The sequence below is a fragment of the Schistocerca cancellata genome, chromosome 1, assembly GCF_023864275.1.
Source record: "Schistocerca cancellata isolate TAMUIC-IGC-003103 chromosome 1, iqSchCanc2.1, whole genome shotgun sequence".
Lineage (NCBI taxonomy): Eukaryota > Metazoa > Arthropoda > Insecta > Orthoptera > Acrididae > Schistocerca > Schistocerca cancellata.
This window is the reverse complement of record NC_064626.1, coordinates 423,242,550-423,264,437: the sequence shown is the minus strand read 5'-3', so window position 1 is coordinate 423,264,437 and position 21,888 is coordinate 423,242,550. Positions and strand designations below refer to the sequence as shown.

At 39.9% G+C, this 21,888-nt stretch overlaps 1 protein-coding gene across 6 annotated transcripts in view; it reads left to right on the top strand.

The window, feature by feature from the left end:
- Positions 1-21,888, top strand: part of LOC126176126 (kinase D-interacting substrate of 220 kDa) — a 407,030-nt gene that overhangs the window by 303,806 nt on the left and 81,336 nt on the right. For 5 of the 6 annotated variants that reach the window (XM_049923291.1, XM_049923274.1, XM_049923298.1 and 2 more), the window contains exons 2-6: positions 9,832-9,963; positions 15,351-15,449; positions 17,570-17,866; positions 17,975-18,073; positions 18,181-18,372. In XM_049923291.1, the coding sequence (XP_049779248.1) occupies positions 9,853-9,963; positions 15,351-15,449; positions 17,570-17,866; positions 17,975-18,073; positions 18,181-18,372 (798 nt within the window). In that variant the 5' untranslated portion in view covers positions 9,832-9,852. Of the gene's footprint in view, positions 1-8,893; positions 9,095-9,831; positions 9,964-15,350; positions 15,450-17,569; positions 17,867-17,974; positions 18,074-18,180; positions 18,373-21,888 lie in introns of those variants that run through there. The other variant, XM_049923267.1, reaches the window with a different exon arrangement.

Sequence of the window (21,888 nt, the reverse complement as noted above, 5' to 3'; positions counted from 1 at the left end):
GACATCGTGGAATGCTCCCGCTTCAGCCCCTATAGTTTCAGGAAGTTCCGATAGTGGCTACACTACATGTAGCCTTCAAAATGGCGTGTGTTATGGAGATGCGTACAAAGCGAGCTGTCATTGAGTTTCTTTTGGCGGAAAACCAGAGCTTCGGACATATTTCTAGGCACTTGCAGAATGTCTACGGAGAACTGGCAGTGAACAGAAACTCGGTGAGTCGTTGAGCGAGGCGTCTGCAATCATCGGAACACACCTGTGACTCCTGCAATGTTGGAACGTTCGGACATTCTCATTCGAGGGTCACGGGTCACAAACACCTCACTGCTCAACTGGACGTCTCTGTTGGTAATGCTGACACACTCGTCCACCAGTTGGGGTACTCAAGGGTGTGTACCCGTTGGGTTCCTCGCCGCCTAACAGAAGACCATAAAGGGCAACGAAGCGCCATGTGCGCGGAATTGCTTGCATGCTACGAGGCTGATTGTGACAATTTTTTGTCGAACGTATCTTCACAGGCGATGAAACATGTGTTCCTTACTTCGGACCGTAAGCAAAACGGTAATCCATGGAGTGGCGCTGCACCACCTCTCCTCCGAAGACGAGGTTCAAGGCCCCACCCTCAGCTCAGTGTGACCAGTTTTTGAAATAATCGATTTTCGTTTTTTTATTCCTATTATTTCGTGTAATAAACGTAGAAATCGAAACGAAGACTGAAAAATTTTGACTGCCTCAGTTTCAAGATACATAGAATGAAAATATTAAATTAAGTAGCCAAATAAAAGAAACTTTTAGTTCGCCCACGATTCACTGCCTGTCTCGAAGAGTAATAAGTGGTTTACTACTACAACTACTACAAAAAAATCTCCAGTAGTCTCGTATTGATTCTAATTTTTTGAAAGTCTACTCAAAATATCATGTTGTAATCGGTAATCATACCACTAGTTGGACATAACGAATAATCAGTGTTAAGGGTGAAAACTGAGGTTGAAGAAATCAATTTTTCGTGTTAATTCGTTCGTTTTCAAGAGCTAAAAGCAGATAAAGGCTTGTTGTGTAGACGCGGACAGTAGATCAGCTGCTTTCTAGTTTTCTTGTAAACTGTGAATAGACTTTTAAGTTTTGCGTTTTCTCCTTGTATTGTTTATACTTCCCTGATACCACACTACATAGAATGCTTCCAGACTAGGGGTAGTGTCATTTGTAATACAACTGATGTCCGACGACAGTGAGAAACTACCCATAGACCAGATGGGCCAAGTCTTGTACAGTGTATGTACGCGCGTACAGTCTAATACGATACGACACATGGTAACAGGTACATTGTTGTCTCAGCAGTACTGCACCAATTCTCATGTCGGCATAAAATAGCACTGATCGCTTTTCTCCATTTTCTATGATAATGCAATTTTTCCTAGCAATGCAGATTTTACGAATAAAAATTACTCGTGCTTTAAAAAGTTTACTTAAAAACGAAAAATTTTGCCACTGCTCCTATGAGCAATTGATATTTCAGTTATTAGTAAAAAAATAAAAGCGCTTGTTGCAACAAAGACCGAACAAATACCGAAAAATAGGGGTAATTCAGCACTAAAATATCGATATCGATTTTTTACCGGTCAGTTTTTCCCATCCATAGTCAGTCCATGTGACGTCCAGCGTTCTGTGCACGAGTGGGAGATCTCTGGGAACATGGTTCCTTCACTCCCATTCGTTTCCAGCGAATTGTTATATGTTACGATACTTTATGTGGGTTGCCCTTAAGTTTTGTTGGGCGATGTTTTTTTTTTTTCGATTGGCATCTTCAGCAGTATTTGGCATAAATCAATTACTTTTTCGTCCTAAGTGTACGGCTGTTACGAGTGTTTTACACCGGGCGCGCTTCGCTTTTAATTTTCAAAGTACTTTCATTGTGTTGTTTATAGCTCTTTTCTACGTGTTCTGAAAGCTACTTGTTTTTGTCCTCGTTGTTATCAGTGGCATAAGTCGAAAAAACTTTGTTTCATTTTCATCTTTGCTGAATGCCAAAAGAAAGACGATACCACAGTAAAATTTCTGAGAAAACAGCTTTTGTGCCGTTTTACGTAAGTGAAGTGCAAAAAGACGCAAATTTAGCAAAAGAAAAAGCGATTACCTAAATGCCGAAAAAACGTTAAGTTTTAAAAATGTAACAAAGTTCTTTCGACTTGTTAACAACGAGGAAAAAACTGTCAATTTCAGGAATGCAAAAACAGAGCAATAAACACCAACGACCACCGATGAGGCTTTGTAAATGAAAGCGGAACGTGTTTTGTGTAAGACATTTAAATTGCAAAGCGCTCCAGACGAAAAAAAAATGATAATTACTTCTGTTTTCCCCAAAACACTGAAAGCTGCCAGACCGTTTGTTGTTTTCTGTCCTGTACAACGTACTTCGTCTTACCTCTATGGAAGCTCTGGACACCATAAAATTCGTCTAGAAACAGTACATAATTTACGAGTTCATATTTGGAGTGGTGTGCTCTGCCATTAGTAGCATTTAATATTGCGGAGCGGACAATAGTTTTCCTGGGAGTTTCACAGACATCCAGTTAATTATGCACTGTGAAGTTTCTGAGATATGCCTTTGTTTCTCATCCTCTGTTGAGTCGTACTTGTTACAATCAATTTGGAATCACTGAAAAACATTTTTTAAAAAAATCGTTAGTAGTTTCCGTGCAGGTATAACAGATTTCGCCTCTATGTACATCTCTTAAGGCCATTTTACAACATTCAAGCACAGCAAATAGGACCTTGGTGAATATTATTTGTAAACGTTGTAAATGCCGCCACGCCAGCTTTAAGTAGCGGTCGTGTGTGTGTGTGTGTGTGTGTGTGTGTGTGTTTGCTGAGCGGATCCGCCAGCGATAGCAGCACACATGGCGATCGGCTTTTGTTTCTCGTGCACCAGCGTAGCGGGCGGCCACGATGAGGCGGGCCATCAGGTTACAGGTAGGCGTGCTTATCCCAATTTCTCAGTAATTGCCTTTTTTTTATCGCACCTGTGCTGCGTTGAATTCATGTGTAACAACGTTGCAGTTACTCCTAATTCTGTCTTTTACCCTCCTATAATAGACTTCGAAGTTGGTGCTGTGCACTTTACCTTGGGTACTTCCTCTACTGGTAGTACAACGGAAGACTCAAACGACACCATAGTACATTTATATTCCACATGATGATGATGATGATGATGATGATTTAGCAGTCCGTTAAGCAACTATCTATTTTATTTGTTGTAATATTGTACATTTCGTCCTCAGGCCACCTTTTAGTATCTAAACATTTGTAGCCCACACATTTATCAAAAATCAGCGGTTATGCCATGCCAGTACTAGACAATTGCGCAAGTTGTATTTAAAAAGTGTCCACAGCCAAACAACATGAGCACGCGACTAGTATTGGATGTCGTACCATCGTTGATTTCCAAATATTAGAAAGTGGCCTAAGGCTGAAATTGTAAAATAGTGCAAGAAATAAAGTGAAACCGACAGTTGCAGGCGGTATTCGATCATTTAAACATTTTGTTAAACTGTTGGCTGCGCGATAACAACGATGAAATCACTGATGACAGTACCACTAAAGCAGAGTTTTCAACACGATTTTCCGAAACTGCTTCACCAAAGACGGCGAAGTAAATATTCCTGAATTCCAATTAAGAACAACTGCCGAGATGAGAAACATAGAAATGGGTATCCTCGGTGTCGCAAAGCAGCTTAAATCAATAAAAGCAAGGCTTCAGGTACAGATTGTATACCAGTCAGGTTCCTCTCAGAGTAAGCTGATACAATAGCTCCATATTTAGCAGTTATATACAACCGCTCGCTCACAACAAGTTCCGTACCTAAAGACTGGAAAATTGCTCAAGTCACAACAGTACCCAAAAAGAGAAGTAGGAGTAATCCGTTGAATTACAGGCCCATATTACTAACGTCGATTTGCAGAGGGAGTTTGGAACATACACTGTATTGGAACATTATGGAGTGCCTCGAAGAAAACGATTTATTGACACGTAATCAGCACGGATTCAGAAAACATCGTTCTTGTGAAACACAGCTAGCCCTTTATACTCATGAAGAAATGAGTACTATCGACAGAGGATGTCAAATTGATTCCATATTTTTAGATTTCCAGAGGGCTTTCGACACCGTTCCTCACAAGCGTCTTCTAACCAAACTCCGTACCTGTGGAATATCGCCTCAGTTGTGCGAATGGATTCGTGATTTCCTGTCAGAAAGGTCGCAGTTCGTAGTAATAGACGGAAAGTCATCGAGTAAAACAGAAGTAATATCCGGCGTTCCCCAAGGAAGTGTTATAGGCCCTCTATTGTTCCTGATCTATATTAACGACACAGGAGACAATCTGAGAAGCCGTCTTAGATTGTTTGCAGATGATGCTGTCATTTACCGTTTTGTAAAGTCATCAGATAACCAAAACGAGTTGCAAAATGATTAGGTAAAATATCTGTATGGTGCGAAAAGTGGCAGTTGACCTCGAATAAAGAAAAGTGTGAAGTTATTCACATGAGTACTAAAAGAAATCCGCTAAATTTCGATTACGCGATAAGTCACACAAATCTGAAGGCTGTAAATTCAACTAAATACTTAGGGATTATAATTGCAAATAACCTAACTTGGAACGATCACATACATAATATTGTGGGTAGAGCCAACCAAGGATTTGCGATTGATTGACAGACCACTTAGAAGGTGCAACAGATCTACTAAAGAGACTTCTTACACCACGCTTGTCCGCCCTATTCTGGAATAATGCTGTGCGGTGTGGGAACCGCCACACACCGTTGGGTGGCTTGCGGAGTATAAATGTAGATGTAGATGTAGACTGACGGATGACATTGAAAAAGTACAAAGAAGGGCAGCTCGTTTTGTATTATCGCGAAGTAGGGGGATAGTGCCACAAACATGAAACGTGAATTGGAGTGGCTATCATTAAAACAAAGGCGTTTTTCGTTGTGACGGGATATTCTCATGAAATTTCAATCACCAATTTTCTACTCCGATTGCGAAAACATTCTGTTGGCACCTACCTACCGGAGAAATGATCATCACGATAAAAGAAGAGAAATCAGGGCTCGCACAGAAAAATTTAAATGCTCGTTATCCCGCGCGCCGTTCGAGAGTGAAACGTTAGAGAGACAGCTTGAAGGTGGTTCATTGAGCCCCCTGCCAGGCACTTCATTGTGAATAGCAGAGTAATCACGTAGATGTAGATGTGGATCCAAGTACTGTGAAAATACTACGAGAGTTCCCGGGGAATGCACGGAATTTGTATCGTAATACATTTGCCATTTCAATAAACAGTATTCTGCCTGTGTTCATCCCTCAACGCTTTACATCATACCGCTCTCTGGCAGGAACAGTGACGCAACTGAAAAATGCAGTCCTGGAGAGAAATCGACTACGAGAACAGAACTACATGTCCATATTAATGTACTGTAGGAGGTAATGGAATTTACTGCCAAATATACTTACTTGAAATGAAAAGAAGTTTATACTATTTCAATGTAGGTTGTATAGCATTCTTTACGTCGGTTTTTCTTATATATTGCTTTTTTTAATTGTCACTGTTTTGCCGTGGTGCAATATGTTGAATAAGTGGAAAACTTTCACCCGGACGTGTACGGGTAATACTGTTTACAAAAGTCTAGTCCTGATGGCCAGTATAGCAGATTTGGATCATTAAAATAGCGACACATTCGATCCAAGTGTGGCAAGTGCGAGGCCTATTAAAAAAATTACGGAACTTGGTCCATAAAATTTTTCTACCTTTTACATATTGTGTATGGTCTCCTTCGAAATACTCTTCTCCACAATTGATACACCGCTCCCAACGCTATTTCCCATTTCCTGAAGCAGTCTTTGGTATGCCTCTTGCCGGAACGTGCGAAGCGCCGTCTGCGAATTTCTTTCATCTCGTCGATCGTTACAAATCTTCGTCCTTTCAACGTTGTTTTCAACTTCGGAAATAAAAAAAAAGTCCGCAGGGGTCAGGTCTGGAGAGTACGGAGGGTGAGACAGCACAGTGATCTCATTTTTTGTGCATTAGTCAAGCACCAACAGGGATGAATGGGCGGGTGCGTTATCGTGATGCAAGAGCCATGAATTGTCTCGCCATATTTCAGACCGTTTCCTTCTCACAGGATTTCAAGACATGATCCAACTAAAATGTTCACTCTTCTGCACTCTCTCGAAAGTCTGTCTTCGACTGACATACACAATTTCGTTGACGTTCCTTACATGAGTGTCGTCAGTAGACATCGAAGGGCGTTCTGAACGAGGGTCGTCTTTAACTTCCGTCCGGTCGTTTTTAAACGAAGTGAACCATTCGTAACACCGAGTACAGCTTAAGTACGCATCACCGTAGGCTTCCTGCATCATTTGGCGTGTCTCTGTAAAGGTTTTCTTGAATTTCACGCAAAACTTAATGCAGAGGTGTGCTCCTCTACGTACACTAGGTGATCAAAAATATCCGGACACCAACAAAACATACGTTTTTCATATTAGGTGTATTGTGCTGCCACCTACTGCCAGGGTACTTCATATCAGCGACCTCAGTAGTCACTAGACATCGTGAGAGAGCAGAATGGGGTGCTCCGCAGAATTGTCGTACGTCTGTACGCTAGATTTCCGCACTCCTAAACATCCCTAGGTCCACTGTTTCCGATGTGATAGTGAAGTGGAAACGTGAAGGGATACGTACAGCACAAAAGCGTACAGGCTGACCTCATCTGTTGACTGACAGAAACCGCTGACAGCTGAAGAGGATCGTAATGTGTAACAAGCAGACATGTATCCAGTCCATCACGCAGGAATTCCAAACTGCATCAGGATGCACTGCAAGTACAATGACAGTTACGCGGGAGGTGAGAAAACTTGGATTTCATGGCCGAGCGGCTGCTCGTAAGCCCCACATCACACCGGTAAATGCCAAACTAAGCCTCGCTTGGTGTACGGAGCGTAAACATTAGACTGTTGAACAGTGGAAAAACGTTGTGTGGAGTGACGAATCACGGTACACATGTGGCGATACGATGTCAGGGTGTGAGTATGGCGAATGCCCGGTAAACGTCGTCTACCAGCGTGTGTAGTGCCAACAGTAAAAGTCGGAGGCGGTGGTGTTATGATGTGGTCGTGTTTGTCAAAAATGGTTCAGATGGCTCTGAGGACTATGGGACTTAACATCTGTGGTCATCAGTCCCCTAGAACTCAGAACTATTTAAACCTAACTAACCTAAGGACATCACACACATCCATGCCCGAGGCAGGATTGGAACCTGCGACCGTAGCAGTCGCGCGGTTCCCGACTGAGCGCCTAGAACCGCTAGACCACCGCGGCCGGCGTCGTGTTTGTCATGGATGGGTCTTGCACCCTTGGTTGTTTTGCGTGGAACTATCACAGCACAGGCCTGCATTGATATTTTAAGCAACTTCTCACTGCTGAAGAGCAATTCGGGGATGGCGATTGCATCTTTCAAACGTTCGAGCACCTGTTCATAATGCACGGCCTGTGGCGGAGTGGTTACACGATAACAACATCCCTGTAATGGACTGCTCTGGACAGCGTACTGACCTGAATCCTGTAGAACACCTTTGGGATGTTTTGGAACGCCGACTTCGTGCCAGGCGTCACCTACCGACACCGATACCTCTCCTCAGTGCAGCACTCCGTGAAGAATGGGCTGCCATTCCCCAAGAAACCTTCCAGCACCTGATCGAACGTATGCCTGCGAGAATGGAAGCTGTCGTCAAGGCTAAGGGTGGGCCAACACCTTATTGAATTCCAGAATTACCGATGGAGTGTGCCACGAACTTGTAAGTCATTTTCAGCCAGGTGTCCGGATACTTTTAACCAAATAGTGTATCCTCTCGCCAGTAAAGTCACTGACATTAACATCCCCCATGTGAATGGCAAATGGCCTGACCCACACTACATTAGACACCTTGGCTCGCAGTCTGTTATTACGTGATTACTGTTTTGCTGTTGTTGATATTCATTTAGCATGCGCAACATACTACTGACAATGATAATAACATTAGTACCATTATAATAGTTTTTTTTTACCGTGCTCAATTTGTTGCTGTATGTTCTCCGTACTTTCCTATCTTAGCATTCTAAAGTAAATGCTTGAAAAAATGACGTACAGTAATTACAATTATATGCAGAGCATAGGCTCTTGTTACACACCCCACTGAGTGCTCTTGAAGGAAGATCACAGCAAATTTCCTTCCCTAAGATCATAGTTTTACAGTCAGTTGTGGTGTAAATAGTTTTCGCAGAGGATTACTTGAACAGATTTTCTAACTTACGTAAAAGTCACAGTATAGCAAAGCACGCTCTTTTCTTTCTGTTTCGTCACACATTATATCATTTAGTTATAAGTTGTATGAAGCAAACGTAATATTTGGTGGAAGGGAATTTTTTTTAAAAGATGTGATCTTGCAGCCTTAACATTCTCCAAAATGTTGTCTTAACACAAAAAAAATGATGGTGTAATTATAATTTTTTGGACTGATCAAAGCATAGTTGCGATGCAGATGACAGATATTGAGCATATTTTTTTCTGCGTTGTATTGAAAGGATCATAGCAGCGTCTTGTTTTTACTTGATTTCAAAGATATTTTTCACTCAACGGATAGCTCTTTAAATAGAAATGGATAAATGTGTAAAGAACTGTTCTTGATTAGAAATGGAGTTGTTAGTTTTGGGATGATGTTCGGGATGTACCTGCAAATTACTTTCTTAAAACTACTTGCATGTTACAGTTGGTCTCTCATTAGTAAATACAGTTTTTAAGGCAAACAGTAGCTGTGATTGGTGATGTAATTTTAGATGAAAGCCAGCAGTTTACTAGTTGGTTTCATGTGGATCTGATGGCATGGAGCAGAATATGGCCCCTAGTCAGAACCAGGCACCTTCTCGTCACCGTTACTCGTTTCTGCGACTGCACATACCAGATGGTGCCCTTACCCACAACTGGAGTGTACCAACACTCACCATCACGACACCAAGTGCTGAGAGCACTCGCAAATTCAGCTTTGGTTTACATCGATACTCACAGACGGTGGGTGTTTGTGACTGGGAGTGGAACTGTTTCTGCATGATGTGCCTGTCATTAGAAGAGGTCAAGACTAACTAATGAGGAATTGATACCAATGATGGAAAGTTGCACTCCACATTAAAAACTGCGAAAAGAAAAAGAGAAAGGGGCCCACTAACTTGGTAGTTGATAAATATTTGTTAACAGTTGTATCAGACTTGGCTTCTGTTAATATTGTAGTGTTGACTGAAATTTGAAATTAGCTCATTTGTTTGACTGATTAATAAAGTGAATGATGTAGGTTTTGAACACTTTTGATCCGACTAAAGTATGTGTAAAAGGGAAATGTTTTCAGTGTGGATTTACATGGGTGTTAGGTAGCTAGAATCAATTAATGAAAAACACATTGTGTATGTATGGCTAAAACCAGTTCCAAATTGTTGTGACACCCTGTTCTCTAACTGCTTGTGTCAGCTGTGAAAACTTGTAGCGTTGGTAGTGCTTGTTTCTAGGAAATGTTTTTTCTGTGGGTTGTGTTTTCTGTTTGTCATGTAGAACATTTAGACTAAATAGTTTCAGTGAAACTAGTATTAGATAAAATTGCACTCTCTTACTGTTCTAGACCATCATAAGAAGTATTGTTCTTTGCTAAAACTGTGTTCTGTGTCATGTGTCTTACTTTTGATGATTTTTTTAGCATTCTAAGCAAAGATTTTTATCGCTGTTACTTACATTTTTGCTCTGTCTCTTTTTGTTTCCAGACCCTCCACCGCACTGATTCAATGGTATCGCTCTGTTACCGCTCATTATCAGCATATATTTCAGATGACAATATCAGTGGGCTCCAGAGCTTTCTGGAAAATAAGAGGGTGCAGGTGGATGACAGAGATGAGGTAAGCATTACGTGACGCATAACACTTCTATTGCAATCAACTTCAGCCATAAGAGTTTCTTCTATTGAATTGTCAGTATTTATTTTTGAAGTTATTTAGTGTTTAGTAAAAGTACGCAATGCACATCTTCCAAACTGTGTATTAAATTTTGGAAGTGGTAGTTGAATGACTCCAATCCTTGGAAGTGGCGTCATATTGCTATACTGTGGTTGGTTTTGCTTGCGAGACATGAAGGCGAACTAGACGCAGATCGCACCTGCATAGTAGGTTAACTACTGTGCGTTGGTGTACCAGTCAGGCTGAGTGTGGTTTACCACACTCATTTAGGCACCTGGGAGGCTAGTCCCCAAATTCTACCTCCAGAAATACAATACATGAACAATTAAAGTATGATTACACGATTTACACACAGATGACACACAATCTTTTTCTCCTTCAGGGCCGGCTTCGGTGGCCGAGCGTTTCTAGGCGCTTCAGTCCGGAACCGCGCGACTGCTACGGTCGCAGGTTCGAATCCTGCCTCGGGTATGGATGTGTGTGATGTCCTTAGGTTAGTTAGGTTTAAGTAGTTCAAAGTTCTAGGGGATTGATGACCTCAGATGTTAAGTCCCATAGTGCTCAGAGCCATTTGAACTGTCTTTTCTCCTTCAGTTTACTGTGATGACTTTGGTACCAGGAAATGTATCCGACCACAAAAATAAATAACAAAATAAAATTTGCACTATAAGGGTGTATTGTATTGTATTAAACCGAGGACCTAGAAACGACGGAGAGGCTTCGTCCCACGGTAGCCCTCAGTGGTTTACGACCCCACAACAGGCCACAGCAGTCCACCCTCCACTCCACCGCCGCCCCATACCGAGCCCAGGGTTACCGATCAGGGTGTACACGCCCTGGGAAATCCCGGAAAAACGCGGGAATTTTTTCATCCGGGAGAAAACCGGGAAGAGCCCGGGAATTTTTTAGCATTGTGGGAATTTCCATTGTTTTAGTTTTCAGTTAAATTTTTGTAGTTTTGACTGGTAAGAACTGATACACTAACAAAGAATTGTTCTTTTGCCCGCTACTGCAAAATAATACTGCAGCAATAAAACATAAACGAGAGAGAAAAACTAAATAAAAAGGAAATGCACCATTTAGAACAACAAAACACAGTGCACACACAAGCGTCTGCCATCAGCAAAATATGTCAAAGGCTTTAAGACGAAGAGTGCAATACTTCAAAACAACAGATTGCTTCCGATGAGTGTGACGTCACAACGGTTTATAGTAGGTTCGTTTGAGCAGTTACCAGCGCTCTTATGCGCAATACTGTCGCATATGAGAAGTACCTTATCCCGCTTCTTGCTGCTTGAAGTGCGGTTCTAGCTGCATCAGCAATAGCAAGAAGCGATCAGATACTAACCGGAAAAATTTTTCTGGCGCGCCCAAGCTGCCAGATTCCCGCATGCCCAGAGCAGTCTGAGTTGTTGTGGGCCGAGTTGTAGTCTCCACATGCACCTTGTTTAAGTTTGGTGATTTTGCTGTTTATTCTTCGTTTACAGCTCGCAAGCCAAATGAAAACGATACGTATGTCTGTGGCCGGGAGCTATAAATACATTCACATAATTACGGAAGGCTAACATACGTTGTCAGTTTCAATTTTCTGATTTAATTTTATTTCCAGGTTTTTGGCAGTCGGGCAATAATTGCCTTCCAAAACAATGAAGTTATTTTTGTTGATTTGGTAAAAAAAAATTGATTTCAATTAGTCTTTTCCGCAGAGGCAGTCAATTTATTTGAAATAGTATTGTCTAGTGTCAACTGTTTGCGAAATTTCAAGTGCACGTTTTTATCTTCTGGGACGTGAGATAATAACAGCATTGATAATCCAAGAAAATTTGCATCCCGAAAACCACACTGAGAAGTTTAATATCAGTTTGTGTCGTACTTCTTTGTGAATTTGGACATACGACTGTGCCCTTAAGCCGAATTTAGTATGGTTTACGAAATTCCGGTGCTCTTGGAGTATCTTCTGATTTCTTCTTTCGTTTAAGACGTAATGTTAGTATCTTCTGATGTCCTGTTTCGTTTATGACGTAATGTAAGATCTCTTAATGCACAAACGCCGTTTTCTGGCCCTCTGACAACTGTTGGAACGAATTCTAGCAGGTCGTGGGAAAATGTTTCGACTGGTGGTTTGAAAAGCGTTACTTTCAAAGTACGTTTCATTTTACGCTACGTGAATTACGTTACGTGTGGGTATTAAATCACAGTGTGTTTGGTTTTCGTTTAAAGCTTAAAACTTTGAGAGCCAACTACTTAGAAGAATTTCGAGCCCACAAGACCAGACATTTATGTCATTGCTTAAAGTTTCGCTGGTACATTTGTGTGATGTGTCGAAATGTAACATACTCAAAAAAGACAAATATTATATTTGAAAGCTTAGCTTCACTTGTGGCTATACTATGTTCATTAATTTAAACTATTAACTTTGCCTATTTGTGCGTTCGCGCTACTTAACAGTGATGTTGCTAGAGGCTGACTACATCACGTATCCTATGCTCTGAATCATTACGTTTACTTGCGACACATCAACCGAACGACGAAAACTGAATTTCGGAAACAGCTTTAGAAAAGCCACTTCGTCAGTATTAGCAGAAAATTTTTAAAAATAAGACGAAACCTAACAGCCCAGGCACTTTTCAATACCGGCTGCGTTTACAAGGGAGCTAAAATCGATTGCGGAATTGGAAAAGCGGCAACCAGAAGCGGATTTCCAGAATCGATTTTCAAGTGTTTATATGACCACCCAAATCGGCATTTGGAAATCGGTTTACGAAATTCGGTTTTGGGTGCACCATGTAAATGCGGCGAATTTCTGGGATCATCGGCTGGCGAGCTAATGCGATTGGCTTTCAAAAGCGCATCGCAATCTCGATTTCAATACCTCGGAAACTAACGTTGTGTGTTCCGTGGAATTTGACTGTATACTTAAGTTATACGAAAATAGTCAGAGTACATGTTGCTGCACATAAAAGATTTTTCTAAAAGCTGTTTTTTCTTTTTTTTATTTCTTTCTTTGTTTCTGGTTTTCGTTTCCTAAATTGCCGGGAAGTTTCACGCCAGTGTATAAAATCTTAACCTTCAAATGATTGGTAAGTTTTACGGTTCCAAGGGAAAGTATACTGTCATTTAACGCCAGAAAAGTGTCATTTCACCCGGGAGAAAGTGCATTTTTAACCGGGAGACCCTCGAAAAATCCGGCAATTTTTTCCTTGTCCCGTACATCCTGACTATCCTGTAGCAGACGGGTTGGGGAAAAGAAGAAGAAGAAGAAGAAAGAAAATCGATACTTGCACGGATGGGGAATCTTAACTTCACAGGTTAATGGATGAAACTTTTAAAGCAGAGTATTATAATAGTGTTAAGGTAATAGCAGACAACTAGTTTGAGGGGAAAATAATGTAGTGATCTTGGGGATGATATTGCTGTTTGGCAAACAATATTGTGGGCAATTCACCCAGTTGATTGTAGCTAACAAAACCAGAAAGAAACTGATTCATTAGGCAGGAAGTTCAAAACATAGATGAGAGTTTGTGAGTAGGGAGGTACAACAGATTACAATTACAAGGAAGTTTAGCATCAAAGAAAATGAATTTTGCGGATGTAGGAAAAACAGGCAAGTATTTAACAATAGTACTTATACAAACAATAATAGTTGTCAGGGGTGTGAAGAGACCAAAAGAAAACTTAATCCCAAATGTAAGTAGACCACTACTGAAGGAAAAGTTGAATGTTTCAGGCAATTAATAAGAACACGATAGAATATGCTGAATTAGACAAAACTTAAGAAATTTCTTTGACAGGATGTAAAAACAACGATTCCAGTTTCTTAAAAATCTTTTTGTAGCTAAAGCAATAAATCAGAAACACAGATAGTTACTATTAAAAAGATGATTCCAGAAGTAATTTCGTTTCATATGTATACACCATCCGGAATAAGAAAAGTAAGGCATCCACAAATGGTGGTGTTTCAATAGATATGATTAATGTTTGAGGCAAAGTAACACAAAATGAATTCATAAATTATTTACAGAATGGCTGCAGATGAAGACAGCTCTCCAGCGTAGGAACAGTGTGGCAGTAATTCTAATTCACAAGAAAGCAAGCAGACCAAGACATGAAAAAAACCTCCTCTGCACAATATACTAAAATTATCACATAGACATAGAATACACATTCTATTTTATTCAAACAGAAGAACAAACTGATTTTAAAAGTTGATGCACCAGACTGGACCACTTCAAGTTTTGAATTAAAGTCTATGATGGAGCAATGACTACAAATTTCTACATCATATGAGAACCATAGATTTTGAGAAAGTTTTTGCTTAATTTCCAACAAAATTTATACTCATGACTTTCGAGAAACAAGACATTGATGCAGAGTATGTGTTCAAGAAGTTTTCAGGTTAAAAATGACTCGTTCTGTTTATTACTACCCTTTTCCTGACCAAGAGAGACTCTTGTCAAGCACTGGGTTGGTATTCAGGAGTAGCAGCTTAAAATTTCCATTTGGCTTTCAGTTCCGTTATTTCCAAAAATCGCTTTTCAAAGTTTGTGACCAATTTCCCTCCACATTCTGGCCCAATTGTGCTCCATTTGTAATAAAACCAATGGCAATGGAATGCTAAATTTTAATCTTCTTTCCTTCAGTTTTTTCTATTTACATCTCCTAGTGTGGGGGATGGGATGGTGTGAGTTTGAAAGAACACTAAAAGTTACAACTGCTGAGGTAATACTACAATTTACTGCATTGTTTTAACAAGTAATGTCATTACTTGAATTGCAAATAAATACGGAGCTCTGTGTTGTTATTGAATGTTGGAAACCACATCCCTGAATTCAAAATAAGTTTTTTTTATATTATAATGGTGGAAGAAGGGAAGTTGAAGGCAAATTAGTGAGGAAACCATGGATCTGATTGTATTCTTGTAGGTGAGCCAGTTTGAAGTGTTTGCAGGACACAGTAAAATAAACATTGTCCCAAATATATGCCTATCTGTGTAGAAAACATGTAACATGTAGCATATCTATAGATTATCTCAACATTGGGCATATTTATGATAAAAAGAAGTATACTGATTGTAATGAGTCATCACTCACATTTTATTCTGAAATTAAAGTGAAAGAATTTGTCATGGAAGTTTGTAGAAATTGCCATGTAAGATGAGCAGTTACTCCAAATGGAATTAGAAAATGTCTGTGTGAAGAAGTATCGTTGTTATTGTTGGTGGTGGTAGCAGCAGTAGCAGTAAAGGTATTATTAGTTGTGGTTATGTGATCATTTTTGTAGCTGTGATTTTATGTCTTTCCTTAACCCCATTTGTGATTCCTTTGTTTCAGAATGGAACAACAGCTCTCATTTTTGCAGCAACAAAAGGGAAGCTTAATTTTGTTCGGGAGCTAATCAATCATGGAGCAGAGGTTAATGCTGAAGATGGGGTGAGTAATTAAACAGAAATTTCATAAAAGTCATTTCAGAAAAATACAGGTATCTAGATAATGACGAAGATGATGATGATGATAATAATGGTGGTAATAATAGTAATAATAATTTTTGATAATGATAATCATGTTTTGATGATTATGATAGTTCAACAATGTAACTTAAAACATGGTGCAGTTACATATTTTCAGAGCAAATACACATTGTGGCCCAGGATATTTTATTGTACGAGGGTTTGCCCAGAAAGTAATGCACCGCATTTTTTTCCTCAGCCGAAAACAATGCTATGGATGCAAAATGTTATATATGTGTAATTTGAAGTCTCCTGAATGACTGCACAAAATTTCTGTCACTTTTGACAGATAGTGTAGCTGCAGGACAGTTTCAAAATGACGTCTGTAGGTGATGTACATTACAAGCAATGTGCCGTCATTGAATTCCGCACTGCAGAGAAAGAAACAGTGGGGAATATTCACAAGCACTCGTGCAACACCTATGGAGCATCTGCTTCAACTTAAGTACAAATAGTTACTGGGCACGGAGGGTGTGGACATCAGAAGGCGGTTCAGCGAAACTCCACGATTTGCAGTGTTCGGGGAGCCTGTTCACCCTAAAGCCCTGACGTAGCCCCCTTGGACTTCACTTTTTGGGCCATCACAGGATGCCATTCGTGGAAGACATTTTGAGGACAAAGAGGAGGTGATTCACACAGTGAACCACAAGGACGAGGGTTGGTACCAACAGGGCATACACACCCTCCTCTCGCGCTGGAGGAAGGCCATAGAACGGAATGAAGGTTACGTGAAAAAATAGGGTGTGTAGATAAAACACCATTCTTTCATGTGTGTAGTTCTCATTATGTTGAATAAAGAATTGTTGAAGAAAGAAAGTGGCGGTGCATTACTTTCCTGGCAACCCTCGTAGTACAATTTCATATACTTTCCAAAGAGCTACCAGGATTATTTTCTATTTAAATATATATATATATTTTATACTATAATGTAATGGAATATTTTTCTGGGAAAGGACTCATTGTAGATAGTGGTACATTACTCATTTGTGGCCTTCTCCAGGTGAAAGGGCAAGTTTTTACTGATTTTTGTGATATAGAGACATTTTTAATTGATATGATATAACATTAGTTGATCATTCATTGTGAGCAGTGATTTTAACTGTAAATTCAAAATTTGCAAAATTTTTCGCCCAATCTGTAAGCATTTATCTTCTCGATAACTAGGATCATCAAATTTTCAATAATTGCAAAGCAGTGAATATTTCAGAGCTCACTTATGAACATACACACGATTTTATTTGAAATCATTCTTAATGGTAAATGAAGAATCATATCTGAAAGATTTGGTTATAAACTGAACATCTATAGCAGAGCTCAACATCTGAAAGTCGCTTTTCTGATATTGAGTACAAGTCCTAAACACAGTTCTTTTTTATTGGTGTTAATGTTCAGTATGGTCTAAACTTTGCTAGAAAGTATAAATAGTCTAGTATAACAAGGCATTATTTGATCCTATTTGATTTTTCCTACCTCATTGTAATTCTTAGGAGAGGAATGAGAACTTAAACCATCCATAAAATTTATCATGCTCTTGGCAATGGGCACAAATGTCAGATATAAATATATAAGTTATTTATAGTTCTACATATACATTAAAATAACATGAAACATGTAGAATGTGGGAACATTGGAAAATAATGTCTGATGTGTCTTTTGAAGGACAGATTTTTTGTAAGAAAATATGTGGGCTGGTGAATAGGAATGAAAATCCACCAGTAATTTCCAGCATGCTTTAACATTGTGCAAGTATCTTCAGCATCTTCCTCTCTTTTTTGTTTTCAGCAAAGTTTATTTTGTATCAGGATGGCATAATGTAAAAATAATGAATATTCCAGGACACTCATTAGACTGAATTTTTCTTTTAATCGAAATTCATTAATATGAGGGGTTAGCATTACAGAAGGAAGGCATAGACTAATCAACAATGGGAAAGTTGTCAGTGAAAGTATACAATACCAACTTTTTGAATTGTATTGCATATAGTTCAAGTAAGGTGCATCTGTGGAATGCCCTGTTTTGCTGACCAGATTTCCCCTTTCACAGGACAACTGGACAGCACTACTGTGTGCAGCAAAGGAAGGCTATGCCGATATTTGTGAGGAACTGCTGGAGCATGGAGCCGACACAGAGCACCGTGACATGGGTGGCTGGACAGCACTCATGTGGGCAGCTTACAAAGGACGAGATAACGTAGTTGATGTCCTCGTGGCTCATAATGCCGAAGTAAATGCTCATGGAAACTTCCACCTTTCTGCTCTACTGTGGGCTGCAGGCAGAGGGCATTCTACTATAGTGCAAAAGTTGCTTAGGAATGGAGCAAAAGTTAATGTTGGTGACAAGGTGAGAAACTCTCAACAGACACAAATCCCAAACATAAAGATTAATCTGTGCTGGTATTATGCTACATGCAGTCATTCAGTGTTCGTTCATTGTAAGTGTTTATTTCAGTATGGTACTACTGCTCTTATTTGGGCCAGCAGGAAGGGAAATACAGAAATAGTGGATGCCCTTTTGAAGGCAGGAGCAAATGTTGACACAGCAGGAATGGTAGGTATTTCTTAATAAATATTTTTTAAATTCTTTGTACTGTGGAATTTGGAATAACTTCTCTGTCATCACAATGAAACAATTTTATAAGCTAATTTTGTTTGCAGTATTCATGGACGCCACTGCTTGTTGCTACATTAGGAAATCATGTCGAAGTTGTCAATCGTTTGTTGGAACATAAACCCAATGTGAATGCATTAGACAAGGATGGATGTACAGCTCTGACACTAGCCTGTAAGGAGGGCTTCCATGAAATAGCTGTTGCATTACTTAATGCTGGTGCATACATTAACATTCAGGTAAGCCCATTCAATATTTATTTTTACATATACCCTTTTGTATCAGTCGTCATTTATTCTAATTGAAAGTCTGCCCGAGATGCTGGAGGTGGTAGTCGTGTGTGCACGAGGTGTACTTGCTTGTGTGTACGAATGGTGTGTGATTCTCTTTTGCTGAAGTAGTCTGTGGCCGAAAGCTCTGTGTAAGTGTCTTTTAATTGTGCCTGTCTGCAGCATAACGTGTCCTCTTTACAGTCAGTAGCAATCTGACCCTCCGTTTTTACTAATATCCAGATGATCATTATTCACTTGACTTTTGTGTAAAGGGGATATATCTTTTATTATCAAGCAAATTTTAAATCTCAGAAATTCCAAAATTGAATTAAAAGCATTCAATAAATTATTTGTGTATTGGGAGTCTGGATTTGCAATTCCTCATGGGCGTTTGCAACAAATAAGTTTCTCTGTTGTTAACCATTATTCAGCAGTACAGAGCAAAACATAGTTTTTAAGTATGTAGTAATGTCCTAACTGTAGGTGGTTACTATGAATAGGGAAGCAGCGAATATTATTGTCTTCTTTCTCCATTTCAGATGAGTGTTTTTTTTGCTAAACTAATGAGTTGACAATTTAAAGACGTGTGTAAGTACACAGTACGATGATACAAGACATCCAGTTACCTTACAAAGAATAATTGTTAACTAGAATACGTGCACGTAAACAAAATATTGAACACAAAAGCTCAGTTTCCGTACTTATGTTTATAATCATAGTAGATACATATCCTTCCCCCTCCAAAAAAGGGAGCTGAAATACAGGCTACTGTAGTCTAGTCAGTGTAAGAAAGATGCCTCACAGTTGCAGTGGACTGGATGCAGCAGCTTCACTGCACCCACCTCAACCAATTGTCTACACTCCGAATAAAATTAACGTGTGATTGACAGGTTGCAGTGGATGAAGAAAGTGTTGTCACACTTCACAAGATGGTACATGCAATATGCAAAACAGGCAACACAGTGAGCATGTTGCTTTCAAGAAAGAATTATGGTCATATGGCAGCTGGCCCCTTCCATGTGCCACAGTGAAACATCAGTCACAGAATAATTTTAATTGGAGTATAACACAATACTCTGGGAAGAAGGTAGAGCTGGCAGAGGCTGCAAGTAAGATGGGGCTGGACGTTTTAGCTGTTAGTGACATTCGGGTAAGGGGTGAGTAAGAAGAGGAAGTGGGAGAATACAAGATCCACCTGTCAGGAGTCAAAGCAGGAATAGCACAATGGGGTGTAGGGCTTTACATCAGGAAAGAAATGGAACCCAGCGTAGTTGCAATAAGGTATGTAAACGAACGACTGATGTGGATAGATTTGACAGTGTCTAGCAAGAAAATTAGGATTGTGTCAGTATATTCGCATTGTGAAGGGACAGATCAAGATAAGATGGATAGTTTTTATGAGGCACTCAGTGATGTAGTTGTTAGAGTAAAGGACAAGGACAGTGTTCTGCTCATGGGTGATTTTAACGCCAGGATTGGAAATCGAACAGAAGGGTATGAAAAGGTTATGGGTAAATTTAGAGACGATATGGAGGCCAACAGGAACGGGAAACAACTCTTGGATTTCTGTGCCAGTATGGGCTTAGTAATCACAAACTCCTTTTTTAAACATAAGAACATTCACCGGTATACTTGGGAAGGCAGGGGAACCAGATCTGTCATTGACTATATAATAACAGATCAGGAATTCAGGAAGGCTGTGAGGGACACACGTGTATTCAGGGGATTCTTTGATGACACTGATCATTATTTAATCTGCAGTGAAACTGGGATTGTGAGGCCGAAAGTGCAGGAGGTCAGGTCCATATGTAGGAGGATAAGAGTGGAGAAACTTCAGGATAAGGAAATCAGGCACAAGTACATAACAGCGATCTCAGAAAGGTGCCAGTTAGTTGAATGTAGTCAATTACAGTCATTGGAAAAGGAATGGACAAGGTACAGGGACACAGTACTATAAGTAGCTGAAGAATGTCTTGGAACAGTAGTGTGTAAAAGTAGGAAGAAGCAAACAGCTTGGTGGAATGACACAGTCAAGGCAGCGTGTAAAAGGAAAAAGAAGGCGTATCAAAAATGGCTACATACTGGAACTCGGGTAGACAGAGAAAGTTATGTTGAAGAAAGAAACAAAGCCAAACAGATAATTGCAGTATCCAAAAAGAAATCTTGGGAAGACTTTGGAAACAGGTTGGAGACTGTGGGTCAAGCTGCTGGAAAACCATTCTGGAGTGTAATTAGCAGTCTTCGAAAGGGAGGTAAGAAGGAAGTGACAAGTATTTTGGACAGGTCAGGAAAACTGCTGGTGAATCCTGTGGATTCCTTGGGCAGATGGAGGGAATATTTTGAAGAGTTGCTCAATGTAGGTGAAAATGCGATCAATAATGTTTCAGATTTCGAGGTAGAATGAGATAGGAATGATGATGGAAATAGGATCACATTTGAGGAAGTGGAGAAAATGGTCAATAGATTGCAGTGCAATAAAACAGCTGGGGTGGATGAAATTAAGTCGGAACTCATCAAATACAGTGGAATGTCAGGTCTTAAATGGCTACACAGGATAATTGAAATGGGCTGGGAGTCGGGACAGGTTCCATCATACTGGACAAAAGCAGTAATCACACCAATCTTTAAACATGGAAACAGAAAAGACTGTAACAACTACAGAGGTATCTCTCTAATCAGCGTTGTGGGTAAAATCTTCTCAGGTATTGTTGAAAGGAAAGTACGAGTATTAGTCGAGGACCAATTGGATGAAAATCAGTGTGGGTTTAGGCCTCTTAGATGTTGCGAGGACCAGATCTTTAGCTTACGGCAAATAATGGAGAAGTGTTATGAGTGGAACAGGGAATTGTATCTATGCTTTATAGATCTAGAAAAGGCATATGACCGGGTTCCTAGGAGGAAGTTATTGTCTGTTCTATGAGATTATGGAATAGGAGGCAAACTTTTGCAAGCAATTAAAGGTCTTTACATGGATAGCCAGGCAGCAGTTAGAGTTGACGGTAAAGCAAGTTCATGGTTCAGAGTAGTTTCAGGGGTAAGACGAGGCTGCAACCTGTCTCCACTGTTGTTCATATTATTTATGGATCATATGTGGCAAACAATAGACTGGCTGGGTGAGATTAAGATATGTGAACACAAAATAAGCACTCTTGCATATGCAAATGACTTAGTAGTTCTGATGGCAGATTCGATTGAAAGTTTGCAAAGTAATATTTCAGATCTAGATCAGAAATGTAAGGACTATGGTATGAAGATTAGCATCTCCAAAACGAAAGTAATGTCAGTGGGAAAGAAATATAAACGAAGTGAGTGCCAAATAGGAGGAACAAAGTTAGAACAGGTGGACAGTTTCAAGTACTTAGGATGCATATTCTCACAGGATGGCAAGATAGTGAAAGAACTGGAAGCGAGGTGTAGCAAAGCTAATGCAGTGAGCGCTCAGCTACGATCTACTCTCTTCTGCAAGAAGGAAGTCAGTACCAA